General features: G+C 43.1%; 1 protein-coding gene across 1 annotated transcript in view; it reads left to right on the top strand.

The window, feature by feature from the left end:
- The window catches only part of CCDC40 (coiled-coil domain 40 molecular ruler complex subunit), a 762,745-nt gene that overhangs the window by 233,176 nt on the left and 510,403 nt on the right, over positions 1 to 19,166 (top strand). The window contains exon 10 of the mRNA XM_086931053.1: positions 14,930 to 15,052. Coding sequence (XP_086787179.1) covers positions 14,930 to 15,052 — 123 coding nt within the window. The remainder of the gene's footprint in view (positions 1 to 14,929; positions 15,053 to 19,166) is intronic.

Raw genomic sequence — 19,166 nt, 5'->3', positions numbered from 1 at the left:
TCATCTTGTGAAAATGTAGTTCGCCCTCATCTGATGCTTCTAAATTTGGTCGTGTGTGTCTCAGACTAACTGGGTTGTCACGTCGTTCTAAGCTTCGTGGAGTTTCTACAGTCTGTACAACGTCTGTGTCTAACACTTCAGGTTCAGTAGGGGACAAGTTAGGGTCTTTGCTTATCATAAAAGGAATAAAAACTGTTAGTCCTATCCACATCACTATCAACATAGCTACACTACATAAGCATATTTTACAGCACGTTTTGCAACATCCAAATCTGGATCTTCCAGCTACGTTTGAATCAGACATTTTAGCTTACAGGTGGCTTTTGCAACCCCTCTTTGTCTCTATACACCAAGAGTTCACTCGGTTCTGTCTCAAGGAGGGTCTTCGTCAGAACTCCGATCAGTACCGGACTCTTCGTCACTTTTGCCACTGGGGTTGGGCTCATCAATTTCTTCCAACACCAAGTATGTCCATTCAGGGCTCCGATACAGCCTGTTCTGTTTCTTTACTCTGTCGCTCTTTCTCAGAGACTTGCCTCGGGCTGCTTTTCTCTCACTTTCAGCCCTCTTTCGGTCTTTCAGTTTTTCCTCGACTGTCTTTATTCGGAGTCTCAGCCTTTTGACGTATCGGGGTTCACTTTTGCCCCTGTGGCTTTCTGTAGTCGAGGAAACTTGGCCTTCCTCGTGTCCTCTTTTTATTTCACTTCGTTGTGGCACTTTGGTGTTGGCAGAGTCTATTTCCCTTCCTGTCTGACTAGTTCCAGGTCTTTCATCTATTTCTTCTGCCTGGTCCCTAAGCTGGCCCTGTTCAGGTTCGCTTTGTATGTTTTCTTTGCTTTCAGGCGAGCTGGATTCTGATTCCTGAACACGTTCATCTATTTCTATCTGCTCTGGTTCATGCACTTCGTTCCCTTCATTTTCTTCCGCATGAACTTCAACTTTGACCACTATCTGTCCCTTTCCAGACTCCGGAGTTTCAGGAGGAGTGTCGATGTCTTGATCTGTCCCTACTTGGCCTATTTCCTGATCAGGTGTGATGTGAGTCTCGCTGACCTGATCTTCGTCCTCTAGTTCTGTCTCACCTGGACTATCCCACTCACTGTCTAGGTAGGAATATTTCCTGGTTCGTATTGGATCAAGAACCTGGTCGTCGGCAGGGTACCAATCAACGTCTCGACTTGTGCTCGGCAGTTCGATGTCAGCGATGTCCGGACTCTCTTCGGGAGTCTCCTCAGCTGTGCTGCCTTCAGCTTCAGTCGCGTTTTCTCCGGTTACCCGCTTCGTGTGGCTGGCATGGATCCACTTCGGTACACCAGCACACTTTACAGCAGTAGTGGTGACAAGGATCACTTGTCTTGGCTTTCCCCACTTTGTTCCAAGGCAACTCTTCCGGGTGTGTTTCTTTAACACCACCTAATCACCTGGTTGTAGCTTATGTGCTGGAGTCTTGGGCCAGTCGTCAGCTGTCTCTCCAATCTGGTGGGAGAGAGAACGCACTTGGTCACCCAGTTGCTTGCAGTATTCTAGCACCAAATCATCAGCAATGCTTAGCAGTTTGTGTCCAGGTACCCATGCTTGTCGCATCACTCTCCCCATTAGCACCTCATGGGGGCTCAGGCCTGTTTTTCGATTCGGAATACTTCTCAAACTCATCAGCACAAGGGGCAAAGCTTATGTCCAGTTCATTTTGGTGGAATCACACATCTTCGCCAATCTGGACTTGATCGTGCCATTTATCTGCTCAACCACCCCAGACGCCTCGGGATGGTAGGCACAGTGCAGTCTTTGCTTCATTTTAAAGGCCCTACAGAGCTCTTCTAGGACCTCGTTGGCAAAATGCCCACCTTGGTCTGTTTCAATCGTCTCAGGAATTCCAAACCTAGGTATCAACTCCCTGAGCAATAATTTGGCTACAGTCAAGGCATCATTTTTCTTTGCTGGGTAGGCCTCCACCCACCGGGAGAACAGGCACACTATGACCAGGACATACCTATATCCCTTGCATCTGGGCATTGTTATAAAGTCCGCCTGCATTCTGACAAAGGGACCTACTGCCTTTCCGATGGTACTTTGCTCTACTACAGTCCTCTTTCCTGCATTGAATTGCTGACACACTAGGCACCTCTGGCAAAGCCTTTCCGCTTGGTTCCTGAACTTTGAATTATAGAACACTTTGTCAAACACACGACACATTGCGTCCCTTCCCATATGTGTTGGTTCATGTATCATTCAGATCATGGGATCTATCAGACTGTCGGGCAGTACAGGTACCCCAGTCGAGTTTACCACTACACCATCATTCCTTATGCTGCATTCATTCGCCCTCCATCTGCCTTTCTCTTCCCTGTCTGTTGCCTGTTGTAAGTCTCTCAATTCTTCCCATGTTGACACATTCTCAAACAACATCAGTTGGCAGCTGTTTCCACCCCATAACCCAATTTGGAGGGACATTTGGTATCGGGCACAAAACTGCGATTTGGTCAGCGTATCTGTTACCGGCTGTCACATCATCATTTCCGGATCGGTGAGCCGCACACTTGACCACAGCCAATTCTTTGGGCAATTGAATAGCTTCCAGTAATTCTTGTACCACCTTTCCATTTCTGATAGGGGTACCTGAGGAAGTCATGAATTCTCTTTGCAACCATAGTTGGCCGAAGTCATGAACAACCCCATAACAGTACTGGCTGTCGGTATAAACAGTTATTCTTTTGTTTTTACCCCTCCTACATGCTCTTGTCAACGCGATGAGCTCTGCTACTTGTGCAGATTTCACTTCGCATAGGTAAGAGGCTTCCAGGGTGTTTGTCAATGTGACTACAGCATAGGCAGCACACAGACCTCCACTCTCATGTCTTAAACACGAGCCGTCCACAAAGATTGTAAGATCCCCATCAAGTAAGGCTATTTCTCGGATGTCAGGACGGGGCTTAGTGCTGAATTCTGTTAAATCAATGCAGTTATGTTCCATTTCATCCTCGGCGTCTACATCCAGAGGAACAGGTAACAGAGTTGCAGGGTTCAAGACATTGCACCGAGAAATGGTTACATTCTCAGCACCAATCAAAATTCTCTCATACTTAGTCAGCCGACTAGGTGTGAGATACTGGGTCTTGGTTCTTGTCAGTAGGATTACAACAGAATGTGGAACATATACGGTGACAGGATGTCCCATGACAATATTCTCACTCTGTTCTAAACTGATGCAAGTAGCAGCTACTGCCTTCAGGCATCCGGGCAATCCAGCAGCCACTGGATCCAGAGTGGCCGAGAAGTAGGCCACGGGACGCCTGACCAGCCCATGCTCTTGGGTCAGGACTGAGAGCGCACAATTTTCACAGAACAGTTCAAAGTGCTTGGAATTGTCAGGCATACCTAATGCAGGAGCGGTACATAGACAATTTTGCAATGTTACCCAAGCGGACATGCTTTCACTGTCCCAACTGACTGGGTCTTCCACTCCTTTCTTGGTCATTTTTATCAAAGGTTTGGCTAGAGCTGCGAATCCCACAATCCACTGCCTGCAGTACCCCACAACTCCTAGAAACATCCTCACCTCTTTCTGAGTTCGGGGTAGGTCCATTGCTTTAATTATTTTGATCCTTTCTGTGGTGACTTTTCGGATCCCTTTCTCTATCTGGTGCCCCAGATATTTTACTGAGTTTTTACAGAACTGTAATTTGTCAGGGGATACTTTATGTCCTCCCTTTCCTAGGTGATTCAGCAAGGCGATGGTGTCGGTGACACAGTCAGTTTGAGTTTTAGATGCCACTAAAAGGTCATCTATGTACTGCACCAAAACAGACTCTCTGGGTAGTATCAGAGATTCAAGACATTTCTTTAGGATCTGGTTTAAAATCGATGGACTTTCAGTGTACCCTTGAGGGACACGATTCCAGACATAGATATGGCTGTCGAATTCAAAACTAAAAAGGAACTTGCTTTCTGGGTGCAATGGGATGGAAAAGAATGCATGGCACAGGTCAATGACAGTGAACCATTCCGCATTCCAAGGAATTTGATATAGGATCATCGCAGGGTTGGGCACAATGGGACAGCAAGGTACAACAATTTGGTTTACCTTGCGTAGGTCCTGCACTACTCGGTACTTTCCACTAGGCTTTTTAATCCCAATGATGGGTGAATTGCATTGACTGCTCATTACTTCCTGTATGATGTCTGCTTCGAGCAACCTGTTAATTTCAATTGCGACTCCTGCTTTTACTTCTGCACTCATTTTGTACTGTCTTGTTCTGGGGTATACAGCATTTGTTTTTATTGCTATTTTAACTGGGTCCACATTTGCCATTAAGCCTACATCTTTTCCCGTGAAATCCCATACTTCAGGCACCACTCTTAACTGGAGCTCTTCAGGTAAGTCTTCAACAGACAAGGGTCTAATATCAGTGTCAGGTCTCACTAACATCAGTTTGTACAAGCCATCTTCATCGGGGGTCTGAATTTCGACACCTTTTGGTGTGCAAAAGATGGTGCAGTTCATTTTTCACAACAAGTCGCGTCCTAGCAGGTTCACCGGACTGAAATCACAGACCACAAATCTGTGCATTTCTTTAAAATTTCCTATGGATATTTCCATTGGTTCCGTTACTGGAGTACTGATTATTTGATTGGAGACACCCACTACTTGGATTGCTTCTCCCGAGAGGGGTAGGTTAGGAACATCCACTGTTCTCACAGTGGACCGGGTAGCACCAGTGTCCAACAGAAAGGTGACGTCTTTTCCCTCAACCTTTCCTTCAATGTATGGTCCAGTCTGGTCTACCGGTAAGGAGGCGCCAAGCACGCACTCCTTATCCTCCCCCCTCAGGCCCCGTCAATCTTGTTCATCACAGAGGAACGAATCGTTTAACAAGTACTGCGGAATTGCTGCATTTCTCTCATTCTCTCCTTCCCATATCTCCGCCCTTTCATTCTGCTGACCCTGATTCTTATAATTCTGTCTAGGAGCGCGAGGTACTGGAGGTAGCTTTACCTGTTGCTGGTCCTTTCTCGTCCCCTCTTTCTGCACCTGCGGATTTAAACCATTTATAGGGGCATTACCGGCCTGTAGGTGTGGACACTCGTCTCTCCAATGCCCTATCTGGCCGCACCCGTGGCAGGGGAATTTCTTCATAGCCTCTTCCCGACTCATTTTTACCCGGGGCTTCCCTCCTCCCCCAGCATTGGTATTCTGGGCATTATTATTAGAATTCAGTTTACTTAACTGTTTTTCTTGCTGTTCAGCCAATTTCACTTGTGCCCACATGACTTTCTCCTTGAGGGCTTTCTTTTTATTTTCTATTTCATCTTCGCAGTACTTGGCGTATTTTAGGACATCATCTATAGGCTTTCCCTGCCAACTGATTTTATTGTCTCGAATCCATTGTGATATTTCAGGCCTTAATCCTAGCACGAATCTGTAACTGAAATGGGTCATGTCTTTCATGTCCACATTATCGATTCCACTGTAAGTTTTGAATACTTGTAGCAACCTTTCATAAAAGGAGTGGACAGTTTCATCGCGTTCTTGGGTAGTTCTATCTATCCGGGTCCAATCTGTTTCTTTTGCGGGCACCTTTTTCTTGAGGTATTGTATGACTTGATCATACTTCCTCATTACTTCGGGTGAGGGAGCTCCGGTTTTGGGGTCTCTCACATACTCATCATTGGGCCAATCGATTTCACTTTTACACTCGGTCCACAAGTCTACAGGCACCACAATGTCGAAAAACCCATCCAGGTCTTTTAGGAGACATTTCTGAACCTTTATGAAGCGTTCAACCTGTCTGTACCAATCAACTGGTTTTTCCCGTAACTTTGGAAAGTCATTTGTAAATGACACAATATCCTGTCGGGACCAAGGAACATGGACGTATTTTCCCCCAGGGACCTCTCTCATGGGACACAATTTTTCTTCGGGAACTACTTCTTTGAGTATATATTCTGAAGTTTGAGATTTAGCCCTGCTGTCTTCCTTTTTCTTTGCCCACCGGGTTCTCCATTTTCCCACATCCCCCCATTTCTGTAGGAGTTTCAGCAATTCTTTTATCTGGATCTGTTTTCCTACCACATTCAAGCTCTCTAAATCTTTGTCTGAAAAATCTACTCTGTAGGGTTTCTGAAGGATTTTGGAGCGACTGACATCAATTCCCATTTCTGCGGCAGTGTCCATTAATCTCTCATGGAGCAATCTAGCGTTCCGGGTAAGATTTTTGCTGATGAACAGTAACTCTTCTTCGCTAAAGGAGTTTAATCGGTCTAATCCTACATTTCCAGCCATTAGCTCCTCTATTTCTATCCTTAATTTATAGATTTCTAATTGTTTGGGTTGGGGAGTGGTCTCTTTTTCTAACTCTTTGGTCCATCTGTCCAATTCTTCGGGAGATACTACTGTGGCACTCCTAACCCCTGATGTGCTTTCAATCTGCACTTCTTTTGCCCTACTCTGACTTCTTGGACCTGGCATGCTCGCTCTAGATTCCCTAATGGGCATATCCATCAGGACCACTGACTCGCACTCACTTTCTTGATCATCATCTATGAGCACTTCTTTTCTCGGGAGTGGAATGCTAGGAGTTGGCATGTTTGGGGTCATGACAGGAGGACGATGACTAGCCAGTCTATCCCCGTAAAGAGGAATAGCAGGACCAATAGTTACTGGGATGGTCAGAGAATCTGGATGGGGATGTATCTGGGCTATGGTCCGAACTAAATCATCTCGCTGTCTAGCTAGAGCTTCCTTCTCTCGCTCTCGTAAAGCCTTTTCTGCAGAATTGTCATGCAACACTTGCGGTACCAAGGGAGGGTAAATACTTGGGGCAGTCGGAGTAACCAACCGAGGTGGGTCTTCTCCAAACGGGCGGTAATTTGGGACCGTGGAACTAGGTTTGCAAAACCCATCCCCCTCACTGGTTTTACTATCCGTTCCTGTTCCATCTGTCTCACTATCCCTCCGGCATCTCGGATATCTGGAAAACGGGTTTGGTGAACTCAGGGGCTCTGACTCTGCAACATAGGGGAGGGGTTCTTCATCTATAAATCCTCTAGGTGCTCATCTTCAGAGTCCCCCCCGGCCATTAAGTGATGGGTCTTCTCTTTGCATTTCCCTTTCCCTTGTTCTAATACCCCCATCATGGGAAACAATCCCTCCACCATCATGTTTTGTCTCCAATGTTTCATTTTCTGCTCTTTGGTTTCTCTATGGACCCTCGGATACCACTTGCTCACCCCCTTGTCCATCCGGGGTCTATCTCTTTCCACAGCCTCAATTTCCCATTCTTCTAAGGCTTCATACTGGGTTAATCTGGGTCTGGGATGTAATTCATTCATGCGAGTCCTCAAATTAAACAGGATTCTGCCATTAAACGTACCATCAATAGGAAAAGCCAGAACCCCGTCATCTGCAGTATACTTTGCCCAATTTTCTAGCCATACACAGGTATGATACCCTTTTTCAAACAACATGAAGGAAGCAGGTGTATTCGGGGGAGGGATGATCACCCACTCCCTCGTTCTAATGGGCTTGTCCGTTTTAAAAAAGTTCTTTACTTTATCGGCAAATGACATTTTTCTTTTTACTCCGTACATCATGTGCGGTCTACCTCGTAAAATCTGTTCCTTATAGAAGCCAAAGTTTTGTGGATTAGGTAAGAACTCCGGATACCACATACACCTTTCTATACCTCTCTCAAGCTCCTGTTGATTAATTTTGTTTACCTTTGAGCTTCCAATGCTAGTGCGACTTTTATTTCGTTAGTAACCAATCAACACTGTGATTACGAAAATCCTTGTCCAATGGGTGCGTGGCCTTTTCGCGAGACGAGGTCTCACGCACCGGCACTCACCCCTCCCTTACAATTTCAGCTTCACTACACACCCGCTGTCTTGACCAATACCAGCGCGGCACGGAGTGACGTCAGAGCAGTCTTCCGACCGACTCCCTCCTTCACAAGGTAACGGAAACTTTTAACTTTTCCTAAAGTGCGAATGCAAATCTTAGTTAACAACACACAACGTCTGCCACTGTGTTTGAGTGTTCTAAACAGGTAGAAAAATTTTCTTTCACTACTAGTAAACCACTTCTGTCTACTTTTCATTCACTCCGGATAGACTTCTTTGCCTAACCCTTCACACGAGCAATATAGAACCTGTTACTCCTCTGACTCATCCACTTCTTTCCGGGATATATACGAAGTCAGAATTTCACCAGCGGACTATTTTACTTACAATTCAAGCCTCAGAGACCCTATTACTCCTCCCGTATGTGACCCTTACTAGGTGATATCACAATGGAAGTTTTATAACAGACTCGTAGCTATCATATATTCAGATGCAAGAAGATCCCAATTAGTGCTTCCAGGTATTCCTAACCCTGCACTAATGACTCACAACAAGTGACTTTTCCAGCTAACCGGATTCTGCTCACCGTTAGCTATATACCTCCCCGGGGATTCGGACTACACTGAACACTTACAAACAATTTCTTTGTTAATATTACATATAACACTTATAGCAGCAATGCAAAAATCATTTACATACATATACAAATCCTTTAAACAGTTGCGCAATATTAAAATCAATGCAATAGAAATTTCAGCAGCACATTGTATTTTCACGGTTTGTTTATCAACTAACCTGTCTACCTATCTTAACTAGTCCTAACCATAGCTCTGCTACCAGAAAATTACTGATAGAGCGCGCAGGTCACCCGGGTCACAAGTTTACCAATTTTCCACGCACTGGGCCCTGGCGTGCATATGAGGACTGAGTTTGCGTGAACCGGGTGATTTCTTACACGCCACTATGAGTAATTCGGGGGGTGACTCTTCACCACTTACTATTCATGTACCTGACTTACCACAGGCACATTACTCCTGACGGATCAGGAGCTAGCAGTGGATAGGTGACAAGATTCCTAAAAGGAGTAAAACTTTTCATATACCAAGTACATTTATCCACACTTTATATTGTAAATGACCACAGACACCTGATGAGTTTTAAAGGTTTATCAAGAAATTTCAGAATGAATATGCCAAGATGATAAGCCAAATACAAAGTAACACATCAATCAGTAGAACCAAAGCCACAATATAACTATGGATTAGGGCAAGGACCATTAGGGTAAGTGTGAACACTATGGGGTAAGAGTATTAAAAACAGAACTATTCACAGTAAGTTATACTAGGGCATGGGACATGAACAGGATCTAAAACGTGTATTTAAACTAGGCTACTTAGACTAATCTTACTAAGTTCACTGCAACCATGCTAAAGGAAAGGGGAAAAAAGGAAACACACTGATATAATACGATAATTTGATAATACCCTACAGGTGGGGAGAGAAGTGGAGCAATTCTAAATCAACAATTGCATATAATGTGCATTCAAAGGTGATAGAGCAATATCACAGGCAAGAGTGCTTTATTGAGAAGGGAAGAAAGGGAGATAGGAAAGTGTAAACCCACAGATTGATAATTACCTAGATCGGAAGGAGGACTAACCCTGGCCACGGGTCAGTTTGGAAGACGGGGACAAGGACCCTCAAGGAATGGAATACCAGAATGCGAGCAGGTACAGCTCACGGACAGTCAGGACAGGATACCCCTCAGGTTTGGGTCAGGACTGGGCTCACCAAGGTACGACCAACACCCACAGCTTCGGATGCAACGCCTGCGTTACCCCTCTCTGCAAGTAATCCGCCAGTAACCCCGATTGGGTTTTCAAATTTCCCCAGCAAAGTGCTTCGCCAGCACTTAGGACTATTTCCACCCCTAGGAGTTTGTGGAAAGTATGGACAGAGTGCTCCGCAGCACTCTAGATTGATCACCTATAGAGTTCGTAGGGTCAGTGACAGGTCTGCTACTCGGACAAGTCGGACAAATTCTCTATGCTACACTAGGCCAGTTATACGGTTTGGGGACCCCTGGACCACCCACTAATGTTGCAAGTGACAATTTCCCACATTATGATTGGTCAGGAGAGGTGATTTGGTCATTGTCACCTCCTAGAATTCAGTGTTCACATCATTACTATTAAATTTTGCATACCCGCCCCTTGGGTTCACGTTCCCAGGCATAGGAATACAGAAGACAATGAGAGAGAGCATGTTACAGATACATTGTTTCACAGTCAAGGAAAAATGCCGTGTCTTCGAGGTGGGTTCTCAGGCGCATCAAGCTTCAGGAGCCAGCTGGCTGGTTTCAGCTTCTGCGCAGTGGGGTTTCCCCCATGTCACGTGACAGGGTTCAGAGGAGCTTCAGTATGGCGCAGCTCAAGTTTTCCCCAGCCCCCAGAGACGCGGTACATGAAAAGTAAGCGAGAACAAATTAGAATCATACATAAAATGATCACACTGTATACCGTGATAGATTTTAACACACCCCTTATTTTATAACATCTATAGCATTAAAGTTTAGTGCGAAAAGACAGATAGGCTGAAGCAGCAGTGGCAAGCAGAGAGCGTGGTGAGAGACAAGCGGCCATATTTGCAACAGTGCGCATGAGCAATAAAGTCCCTCCAAAATGCGAGTGCGTCACATCACGTGAGTATGACCGACGCATGCGCAGACTGGATTTCTGCAAAGCAGCCATTTCCTTAGTGCAAGCATTGTGAGGATGAAAAGACACACAGGCAAGCCTCTCGGGGACACCCGCGTGTTGGGGAAATTGCTAAATAAATGACGGACAGTTGGATTAATATGATTATACGTTAGGCGAGGTTCATGAGTGAGAGCAAGTCGCTTTACGTGCGAATCCTTGCTCCATCACTTTCACCAATTTCACTCAACCTGGGTGCCAAGGTCTTGTGGTCAACTGTCAAATGCTGCACTTAGGTCGAGGAGAATAATGGCTGCCTCTCCTCCTTCATCAAGGATTTCTTTTACCTCCTCAGTTACCACCAGTAACTGTAACTTCGTACCATGTTTCAGATAAAAGCCGTTCTGGGTATCATCAAGAAGAAAATTATCTTCTAGATTCCCAGGAAGATGCTGGTTGATGCAGGACTTTCCCGTACTCAGGAAGCAGTGATATGGGTCTGAAGTTCCTTGGACAGACTGGGTCAAGATTCAGCTTTTTTAGCAGAGGCTTGACCACCGCATGTTTCCATTCTTGGGGAACTAGGCCTTTGGAAATTAAAAGATTTAGTAATTCCTGAAAGATCAGAAAGATTTCCTGGCTTCTGTGTGAGAGAATGTGGAGAGGGGCCGGATCTAATGGAGATCGCGATTTCACTTTCACGAACAGAACTGGGAGTTCTTCTTCCATGATTAAAGGAAAATTATGAAGACAATGAGACTTGTCAGCCACAATCAATGTTTCTGGACCAGTGTATAAAACTTCCCAACTCTTTTGTAATTCTCTATAAATGTTGGACACGTTGTTTTGGAAGTAAGCTGCCAATTCATTGCAGTGACTTTCTGAAGGACTAGGCAGTGAATTTCCGCCATTAGGAGCAGTAAGAGATATTACAATGCGAAATAGCTCCAGTGGAGCCTTGTCAGCCTTGCCCAGTAGGCTGCATAAAAATTGGCTTGCACCCTTTTATCTCTTGATGATAATGCTGGGTGGATGCTCGATAAGCAACTTTTACAATATGATCGTATTTATGTCCCCACTTTCTCTCCAGTTTTTGCACCCCTTTTTCAGGGAGATTTAAGACTTGTTGAACCAAGGTGCAGATGTTTCTTTGCTTCCCTTTTTTAAAGTAGAGATGGATCATATCATCAAGGGAATTCTTAATCCACCCATTCAAGGTGGCTTTAGCTACCCAAGGATCAGTCCCTATCGCTGGTCTGATATTAACAAGTGTGGATAGCCAGGTCTCTTTCCTAAGTTTGGACCCTCCCGACCTTGGCTTATAGGGAGTTTGGCATCTGCCAGTGGGACGAAACCCCCTGAATGATTGAGATAAGGGCGTGATTGGTCCAGGCCATTGTACAATGAATCTTAATTTTAATATTAGGCTCATTGCTGAAAACTGGATCTAAGAGGTGGTCTTTAACATGAATAGGTCCTTCCACCCTTTGCGTGAGAAGCATCCAACCTAAATCCTGGAGAATGTTTCAAATCAGGGCATTATTAGTTTTTCTTCAAAGTGCATATAATAATCTCCTAACAAAGTGAAATTGTTTTTTTCCGTGGCATGGACTGTTACTATCTCTCCTAGGCATGGCCAGCTACTATCAATTAACATGTAATGAGAAATCTAGATGAGTAAATAACTATCTTTTACGAATATCATTGCAGAAGGCAAGTGAAACACAATTCATTAATTAATCATGAATTGTTGGTGCCGAGGCATGGCAATTTCACTTACAGTAACGCAATAAATCACCCAAATCATTAAATAGTAATTAAATTACTATATAATTTCAAATTAGCAATCACACTATAAAGCAGCAAGATATTTAAAAAAAATTATATTGATAAGTGTAACTTAAGTTGCCAAATGTCTCAAACTAACAATACCAATTATTGTCACTCTATGGTTCGCCAAGAAAGTAGTGCAGTTCATTATCAATATTAAGGCCCTCTTCCACTGCTGTCAATGTCATGATCCAAAGTGGTTCCTTTCTTCTTAATTTCAACTCTCTATTACCTCCTCTGATATCCACCAGTACTGTTTCTAGGCCATGAAAGGGAAAGTTACGATGAACGTCTTGTGATTTACATTCATGTGTATGTATTGCAAAAGGATATTGTGAGTCTCCCTGTTTAACTGCTCTAAAATGTTAACAAATTCTCTCACACAAAGGTGTAATAGTGCTACCAACATATATGTTGTGACATCTACACTAAAGATATACCACAAAATGTGTGCCATAGTATATTTTATTCCTATTCTCAAAAGTGTGGCCATTATTATAACAAAAAGATGGCAACTTATTCTTTTCTAGTCTGCAAACAGGGCAATGACCGCATTTATAAAAGCCATTTGTTACTGATGACCACTAAGGCATAATATTTGTGGAGCAAGGACAACTAGGGCTATAATATTTCTTAATGTATGCCCTTTACAAAATCCAATGATGGGATGAGAGCTAATATGCTTACTAGTAATGGTATCTTCTGTTAAAAGAATCTTACTGAGTTTTTAAATACCCAATCATAAGATGTTATAAGCCTTACTGTATCCTTGGCATTCAAAATCCTCTTATTTGTGTCTCTTAATGTGGCACTCCTATTTAACTGTATAGCTTTAGCACTTGCATCCATCACTGTTTGTATATCATAACCTCTTGCTAGAAACTTCTGTGCAATATCATGAACATGAATGAATTAACTGTCCAATCTTCAATTTTATTCTAGCTTGCACCATTTGTCAAAATGGAAAAGCCACTAGTTGGTTTCTCGGATATTCACTAGATACATGCAACGCTGAATTACAAGAAGTCTCCTTTCTGTACATCAGACGTTGAAGTGTCATATTACTATCATACAACTCCGCATCCAAAAAGTGAATACTCTCATAACTATAGCTTAACGTGAAACTCATATTATAGGAGTTGGAGTTCAAATATGTCACAAACTCAAACAAAACTTCAAGAAATCTAGTCCAAATAATCAAGATGCCATCTATAAATCTTCCCCAGTAGTATATGCATTCTACCCATTTCGCACCACTAGGGCCCAGACCAACCCGTAAATAGGTACGCGTAAAAAGGGGCAAATCATGAGCCCATCACTGTCCACATGTTTGATGGTACCAGTGCTCATTATATGTAAACACATCATTTTCAAGAATCAAACAAATCATGTGTAAAATCATTTGTGTGTGTGATAGTAGTTCAGTAGGTCTCCTTTTAAGGAAATGTTCTACTGCTAAAGTCATGTAGCATGTTAGTATATAGAGAAACAACATTCATGTTTTGTCAACTGGAATACAATTATTCAGAGACGAAACACATGCTGCCTACTTTGTGGCAGAAACTGTGACAATGATATGATAATTTTGGTTCACGAATAGAGAACACAAAAAGACTGTTTACAGAGCAGAGGACTATGATTTTTGTAGAAGTGCTTGGGATTGACTTCTTTGTGTATGAATATTGTGCTCTTGAGGAAAATTTTTGGTGTTTGTTTCTTCACCCTTGAGGACCCTATCATTTTGCTTTGTATTATATGTACCATTCATTATTGCCACATTTGACACTGAGCGTGAGCGTGTCAAATTTACCCAGCCGCCATTTTTCTCTCTATGTTCGTGAAGCTACTTAGCATGGCATCTGTTCAGTATAGAGCAGAAAACATATAATTTATTGAGGGGGAATTTACAGCTAAGAGGCTGATTCATAATTTTTTTAAAACCTTTTTAAAAGACAGCTGCAGAGATTTATTTGCCTAAATACACTTCAAACACTTGAAGAGGAAGTCGTTCATAACTTTGATTTTAATAACAAGAATTGGATGATTCATATGAAAGAACAATCAAAATTTACGTTTGGGATTTTGCTCTTAAATGATCAAAGGCAAACACCTCGTATAACATATTGTTTTCAAAGCTGTAACACCGTAGAGCCACTAACTCATACATAAGTTATGTTTAAAATTAAATTACGAGAACAAAGTTTCGAAGCATAATTCGCTTTTACCCTGTAGCTGGCAAAGGTTGTTGGAACTTTACCACTCCATCACATCGTCTGAGGTAATGCATACTTACCAAACATCCTAAGACTATGGCAATGTAATTTGCAGCAAAGGTTACCTTAAGCCGCAATGCACTTAGCTAGAAAAACGAATATCTTGATTCAGGCAGAACATGAAACCTTATAGGTATGGTGCAGACAAAAGTTATGGATTCTAGACTAAAGTTCTTGGTATTTTCTGGGTGCTGGTAAATCCTCTGCCATCATCACCTTTTATAAGAGAAAAAGTCCTGATGTGCTCCTCCACAATGTTCATATTATCTTTTCTCCATTCTCTTCATCCAGGATTTATTTGTGGACCGTCTGACGAGGGAAGCTGACCGTGTCCGTGAACAGATCGCATTGTATGAAGCTCAACTAGAAGCACAGACTAATGACACCAAAGCAGCTCGGGAAACTGTTTCAGAGGTCAGTGTCTGCTACTTGATATGACTTAAATATATACTAGAATAATTTTTGTGTTCATGGTCAGTGAAGGCTAATGTCACTTAACCTGCTTACTATCTCTTTACCTACACCTGCCCTGCTGCTATTTCCTTAGTGTGGTTAGCACACAACTCTGCTTGTGTCCCATTGTCCAGATGTGTTACGTTCTCTGTTTTTCCAATAATCAAAATCACACACATCTCTGCCAATGCATCTAAATCCTGACCTACCAAACTCCCTATTAGTCTAGTCCTGAGCCCTGCCAAACTCCCTATGAATCCAGTACTGAGACTGTCTTACATTTCTGACAGCGTGCCTTAATAAACATCTGCTGCATCCCCTGCTTTTCCATGTCTGGGAAACACACAAACATCTCTTGATCTGGAGCACCCCTGGCATCCAGTTCCCTGACTCTCCTACAAACAACCAGATACATATGCTGAATCTGTATGCCATATTTGAATAGCTACTCACTGCCTTCCCCCTCCAGCTTCTCATTGCTCCTAGACCTTTGCATTCCTCTAAGGGCATCAATCCCCCCTCAACCCACAACGTCCTCTGTCTTTAGTCCATTTACTTCTCTCTTTCATTGCCCTTTTGTTGTACAGTGCTTAGCTCTCTTCTTAGGCTGGCACTCTAGATCGTTGTGGGGGTTCCTGGTTCTGGAGTTCTCATGTGCCTTGTTGGCAGTTGGAGCTCTGGTGAAATGGGGGATGGTCCTACTTGCTCTGTGCTGCATTAAAGCTGATTTCTACAAGTACTTACCTGTTGGACCTCGTTTGTACTTACTACACCTTTCTTCCTCAGGACCTTAACACTCTCTCTTCTCAGGTCTTAAATACTGTCTGTGTCAAGTCTTTTGTTTCTTTATTTTACCAGGAGTTCCTAGTCCTCTCCACTCAGACATTAATGTCCTTCTTTGCTCCTGCACTCGTTGACCAGGCCAACATTATTCTCTCTCCCAAGGTTGACACTGTTCTCTTTTCCTACACCAGTGCTTCCTTCTTTCCCTTAGGCTCTTACTATTCTAACTCCGTGGGCTGATGCTGTCCTCTCCTTCTTAGCCACTTGTTGTTTTCAACCTCCAGGATTTAGCTGATTTGCTACTGCCCTCTTGCCATCTGTTCTCGCTCAACTTTCTTTTTATGCCCTTCTCATTCTAAACCTTTGTTCCTTGTTTTCCTTACTGTTCTGACGCCCATACCCAAACCCTAGCTGGTCTTTCTTTACAGACTTTATTTACCCAGTTTTTCCAGGACCTCACTGTCATAGCTAATTAGGCCCTCACTGTCTTCAACCTCAGACCATACCTTCTTTCTCTGGCCCAAAACTGTCTTCTCGCTTTAGAGTCCCTGCATGGCCCCAGCCATCCGTCCAGCCTGCCTTCTCTTCCGTCATAGATTCACATGTTTTAATTATTCCCCGTCATCATACTGGGAAACTTTGGTAATCAATGTTATCAATGCAATGTATATAGACACTCAATAACATTGAAAGAAGATATAGACTACCTCATTATGTGACCCGAACTCCGACCAATGATGTGAAGAAGCAAAGGGCTCTAACCCTTTAAGAGGCTTTGAACATCCAGACTTTCTAGAGTGCGACTAGCGTTAGGGAATCCTCTGAATCTCCGCCCACAGACTCTAAAGAAATAGTATTCTTAATATCCCACCATGTTCTTGCTATTTTAGCATTCTGTGTGATTTGGTGGACTTCTGCTGAATTATTTTTAATTTACCTGAGTAGACAAATAGCATTTTTGTGTTCTTGAAGAACACCCAGGCTAAAATTTCTAAACAAATTCTACAAATTGTGTAGCAAGAGCAACATTTACATGGAAGGTGCACACATGAAACATTTCTGTTGTCTGCAAAAAACATTCCACTCTTGCTGCTAAGGCTCAGACATCAAGTCAGCCACTCACAGAGAGAACCAAGCTGGATGATGCTCACAGCAAGTGCACTTTTGAAACTGATAAAAGGACCGTTTTACCTAAAAGTAGTTCCTATTAAAAAAAGAAAATGAAAGTAAGTTTGTCAGCAGCTTTGTAGGATCCCAAACCGACGACAACAATGCCAACAGCATGTTCAACAGTTGCCATATTTATGGCACAATATCGTAGATTCCTACTTCTCACTACCATCATTAGAACCGTTATATGGTGTCATCATGTTCATCACTAGCTCCTTTACCACAGCTGTGCAACCGCAACTTTCATTAGCAATGATTTAAGTTAGTCCTAATTCTGCAGTGGTTTTGCACTACAACTGATGGGAGAACATTACCTTTGACTAGATCCTCGTTAGCTTTAGAAAACCTTCTAATGACACCAACACCAATTATATGAGTGGCCTTGTCAGTTTTGCCTTTATCAGTGGTCAGAGTACCACTGTGGTCTTCTGCTTGAGCAGTTTTCAACACCTTCCTTAACTGTTTCTTTGTGGACTTAAGTTACTGTAAAATGCTTCCTTGATTCGAGAAGTTAAGGAGAAAGATCAATAAGAGCAAGGTTCAAATCGCATTGCAGCTTTTTTAGTGAAGAAAAAGACGACCAGACTGCTACATTGATGAGTTACATGCGCATACAGTATGTGAATTTTAGAAGAGGAGAATGATTGTCTACGCTATCATAGGTGTAACCCTCACTTTTTTACAGCACCATATAGATGCCAGACACTATGACAGTCCACACAAATGATCAGTGTAAATTCCAGTGAAGCTAATAGCAATAGTTCAGGCTCTGATTCAGGATGTATTGTAGAATGCTTCCTGCAACATTGAAAACTGTGAGACCGCCTGCACCTCCTCCACCACCACCTAACTGCTTCCCACCCCCTTGCCACAGAGACAAGGATTATTGACAGGGAGATGTTGCAGATGACGATCAAGGTGAAGATGGACTTGTGGGAGCATGATGATGTTGTTGTTGATGATGCAGGAACCAACCCTGAGAATCAACAGGAACCTTCCACAACAAAAGACTCAGAGTACAGGCAATGAATTGCACCAGTATTCTCCACCAGACAAATGTGGGGAATGTTATGGCCGTGAAAGAGTGTTTCAGAAGTTCAAACTTCCTCTCTATCGTAAGTGGAGAAGCGTTTGTCTTGTTCAATGTTTAGTAGAAGGCATAAATGCAACCTGTCTTCGACCACATTCGGGAAAAATGATTGTCACTAATGAGAAGTTCAGCTGTGGCTTCTGTTAGTGTGTCAATAATAGAAAATATTCGGAGTAGGCAGCAGCACGTATGGGAGGGGGGGTGGGAGTTGAGGGTGGGCGGACAGGGGCGGAGGTGTTTCTTGTACAATTGGACATTTCCTTGTTTACATTCTTCTCCTGATTTATCGCCTATGAAAATGTTTGCATGCTGTGTTATTGATCATTTGCCCTAGTGATTGTCTCTGGTGCTCAGAGAATTACGTGCTATATTTCTGTCATGCAACTAATAAAATCTGTTTTAAAAAAAAAATAATAGAAAATATTTACAGGGCACTGGAATCATCGCCTTACAGCATTCTGAATCAGAATAAATCCAATGTAAGTTGTCTTAATGATAGCACATTGATGGTTCTGAAACCTATTTGTATTTGTAGAGCGCAACATTCGTCCCGAGGTACATCAAGGCGCTAGGAGAGCTTACAAAGCAGTGTGAGGAAGGATATGTGGGAGCGGAGTGGGTTATTCTTGAGTTATTGCTGGTTCTCTAGTACCTAGGAAACAGGAACATTTTTAGCTTCTTTCTAAAAGGCAAATATTTATCAGTCAGTCGAAGGTCGAATGGGAAGTCATTCCACTGCACTGCAGCCCATTTAGAAAAGAAGCAGTCCCCCATCCTGACTCTGGATGTGCGTTTGACTCTTGCCAGGGCTTGATGGCGTATTCCCGGGTTTCCGAGATGGAACGTAGAATGTCAATTTGTCTTGCAAAATGTGTGGGCCTATTTTGTGCAGAGATCTGTGAGTATGGCATAAGAGTTTACATTTGGCTCTTTGGCACACCGGGAGCCAGTGTAGTTCGTTCATGCTGTCAGATGCAGAGTTATATCTGCTCTTGTTACAGATCAGTCAAGCAGCTGCATTCTGGACCACCT

Source organism: Lissotriton vulgaris, chromosome 7, assembly GCF_964263255.1.
Source record: "Lissotriton vulgaris chromosome 7, aLisVul1.2, whole genome shotgun sequence".
Taxonomy (NCBI): domain Eukaryota; kingdom Metazoa; phylum Chordata; class Amphibia; order Caudata; family Salamandridae; genus Lissotriton; species Lissotriton vulgaris.
The sequence above is the reverse complement of the archived record's forward strand: the minus strand, read 5'-3'. Positions and strand labels throughout refer to the sequence as shown.